The following is a 2,205-nucleotide window of genomic DNA, read 5'->3' on the forward strand; positions in this document are numbered from 1 at the left end:
CCCCCCCCCCCCCCTCGACATTCTAAGGATACCAGAGGAAGGAAAAAGTAAAGTAAAAGTATGTTCTTAGAAAAGGGGAGGGGGGATGGCAGGATGGCGTTTGTATTGCGTTGTTGTTGTTGCTGGGTTTTTTGTTTGTTTGTTTGCTGTAACGTTTGTTTGGGGTTGCTTTTTGTTAACTTGTGAAAATGCTATGAGCTGGGATGGGTGGTTGCTGAATTTTGTAATGTGGCTGTCTTCGTTGAATTTAATTGTTTATTTATAAAACTGCAGTTCAATAAAGAATGAAAGGTTCAAAACGATGTTTTCTGCACCCCAGTTTATTTAAAGGATTTCTAAAGCATCAGTTATTGTTGCTTCCAAGGGAAATGATACATAGATCAAAAGACGAACATTTTTTAACTAAAAAGGAAAGAAAAAAAAATTAAAGAAAAATAATGTGATCCAAAATAACTTTTTGGCATACATTTTCTGCCCCATGAATCTCGAAAACCAAACAAAATTTATTGATTTTTTATCGAATATTTAAAATCACATTTTAGCGAATTCCAGAATCTTCTAAACTATTGACTATATACAAAAGGTGCAAACCGGTGTCTGTGATGTAGCGGATAGATGCTTAGCTGACACATGCAGGAGATTCGAGTTCGATTTCCGAGTGGGGAGACCCTTTATCGAGTATCTCGGTCTTTGTGCTGGAACGTAGTATCCCTTTAAGACAGTGTTGGCCCTAACATGCCAAGTCGAAGCCTCCTTTATATTTAAATTTTGTCAATGGGGGCTGTGGGGAGGGGATACAACACCTAAATTCTAAAAGCATGACAATGTTCTAACGATAGAAACATACCAACAGACAAAACAGGTACTGGTAAGCGGATAGATATCCCCTTAACATTTGAAAGAATCTGATTTATAAAAATCTCTCTGGTAATAGAAGATCAATTGAATCCCCTTTTAAAACGGAATCGTGAAAAAACCTCTGTAAAGTTACAATTTCCGACTTCGTATCTTTTTATATGGTCGCTTTTAAGGACAAGCAGGCTAACACAGATTTCGGGGGTTTCCAGAAATCTTCACCTACACCAAAAGTGGGCATTGCGCTACCTATAGGAAAAGTTTGGTTTCAATGGTGTGTATATTTGTTTGGTTATAGAGAAACTTTTTCTTGTGTTTTAAAGGAACTGAACAAGGGGCAAAAACTTTACCTTCGATTTTCTCAAAACAGCATTTTTTCCGGATAGCCCCCTTGTGCTTAAAAGCGACCATATTATTATTACAGTGAATTTTCACTCAAAAGTTCAAAAAGTGCCATAAGAGTGGTCCCTACTCACCAGCGATGGTTACGGCAACCAGGGCCAGGAGCACCAAAAGCTTGGCCTCCATCTTGTTTGGCGTGTCTAGAAACTTGCAACTGAAGATCTGAACCCAACTGTCGAACTTTTATACAAAGTTGTGAGGTCAAACGGTAACGGTATCAGAGATGGAGGCTGAACGAAAGCTGACAGGACAACACTTCAAGTGGATGCTCAGTATTTTTGGGGGCTGATAGTAGCGGTCAGCATATCAGATAAAGTTGTGACCTTCAATTTAGAAAGTTCTACAATTGTGAGGGATCTTGATGAAATCAGGCGCTCGCCAGAGAAATGAAAATGAAGAAAACGTCTTTCTTCCCTTTAGGCAGTTGTTTTATTTTTCGAATTTTTATTTTTTGGCTAAGCATATTTTATGTCCATTTAACACTCATTGCTGAGTGGCTTTTAATGTAAAACGTTGATTATCGGCATTTTAAAAAGCGTACATTTACAGTTTCCAAGGACTCTCAAGCTTTGGAAGTCACCAAACTCTTTGGCGGCCATTTTCTCTACAATTTTACCTCTGAAACCTGGTGACCCCTACCTCCTTTAATCCGAAATATCCCGACTTCTATTAAAAATACATGATTTTTTTTTTTCATTCAAAGTAAAACAAACGAAAAAGCTTTAAGATAATGAAATTGACGAGCACCTGCTTCCACCATGCCGTGACACATTCAGTAATAATGGGGCGAATTGGTTATGTTATAAAAATAAATCTGACTCTGAGCGACAAGCTCAAACCTCATGGGTCGAGGTCACGAATTTAAGAACAAGATTGTGATTGCACCTCAGCACTAGATAAAATCGATGTCTTTCAGTTTCTTCTATCTCAAACTTTATCACGCCCCCC

General features: G+C 38.3%; 1 protein-coding gene across 1 annotated transcript in view; it reads right to left on the reverse strand.

The window, feature by feature from the left end:
• Nucleotides 1-1,383, reverse strand: part of LOC106011801 (apolipophorins-like) — an 11,633-nt gene extending 10,250 nt beyond the window's left edge. Inside the window, exon 1 of the mRNA XM_035969858.1 lies at nt 1,332-1,383. Within this exon, the coding sequence (XP_035825751.1) occupies nt 1,332-1,383 (52 nt within the window). The remainder of the gene's footprint in view (nt 1-1,331) is intronic.
• Nucleotides 1,384-2,205: the final 822 nt, after the last annotated feature.

This window comes from Aplysia californica, unplaced genomic scaffold, assembly GCF_000002075.1.
Source record: "Aplysia californica isolate F4 #8 unplaced genomic scaffold, AplCal3.0 scaffold00190, whole genome shotgun sequence".
Lineage (NCBI taxonomy): Eukaryota > Metazoa > Mollusca > Gastropoda > Aplysiida > Aplysiidae > Aplysia > Aplysia californica.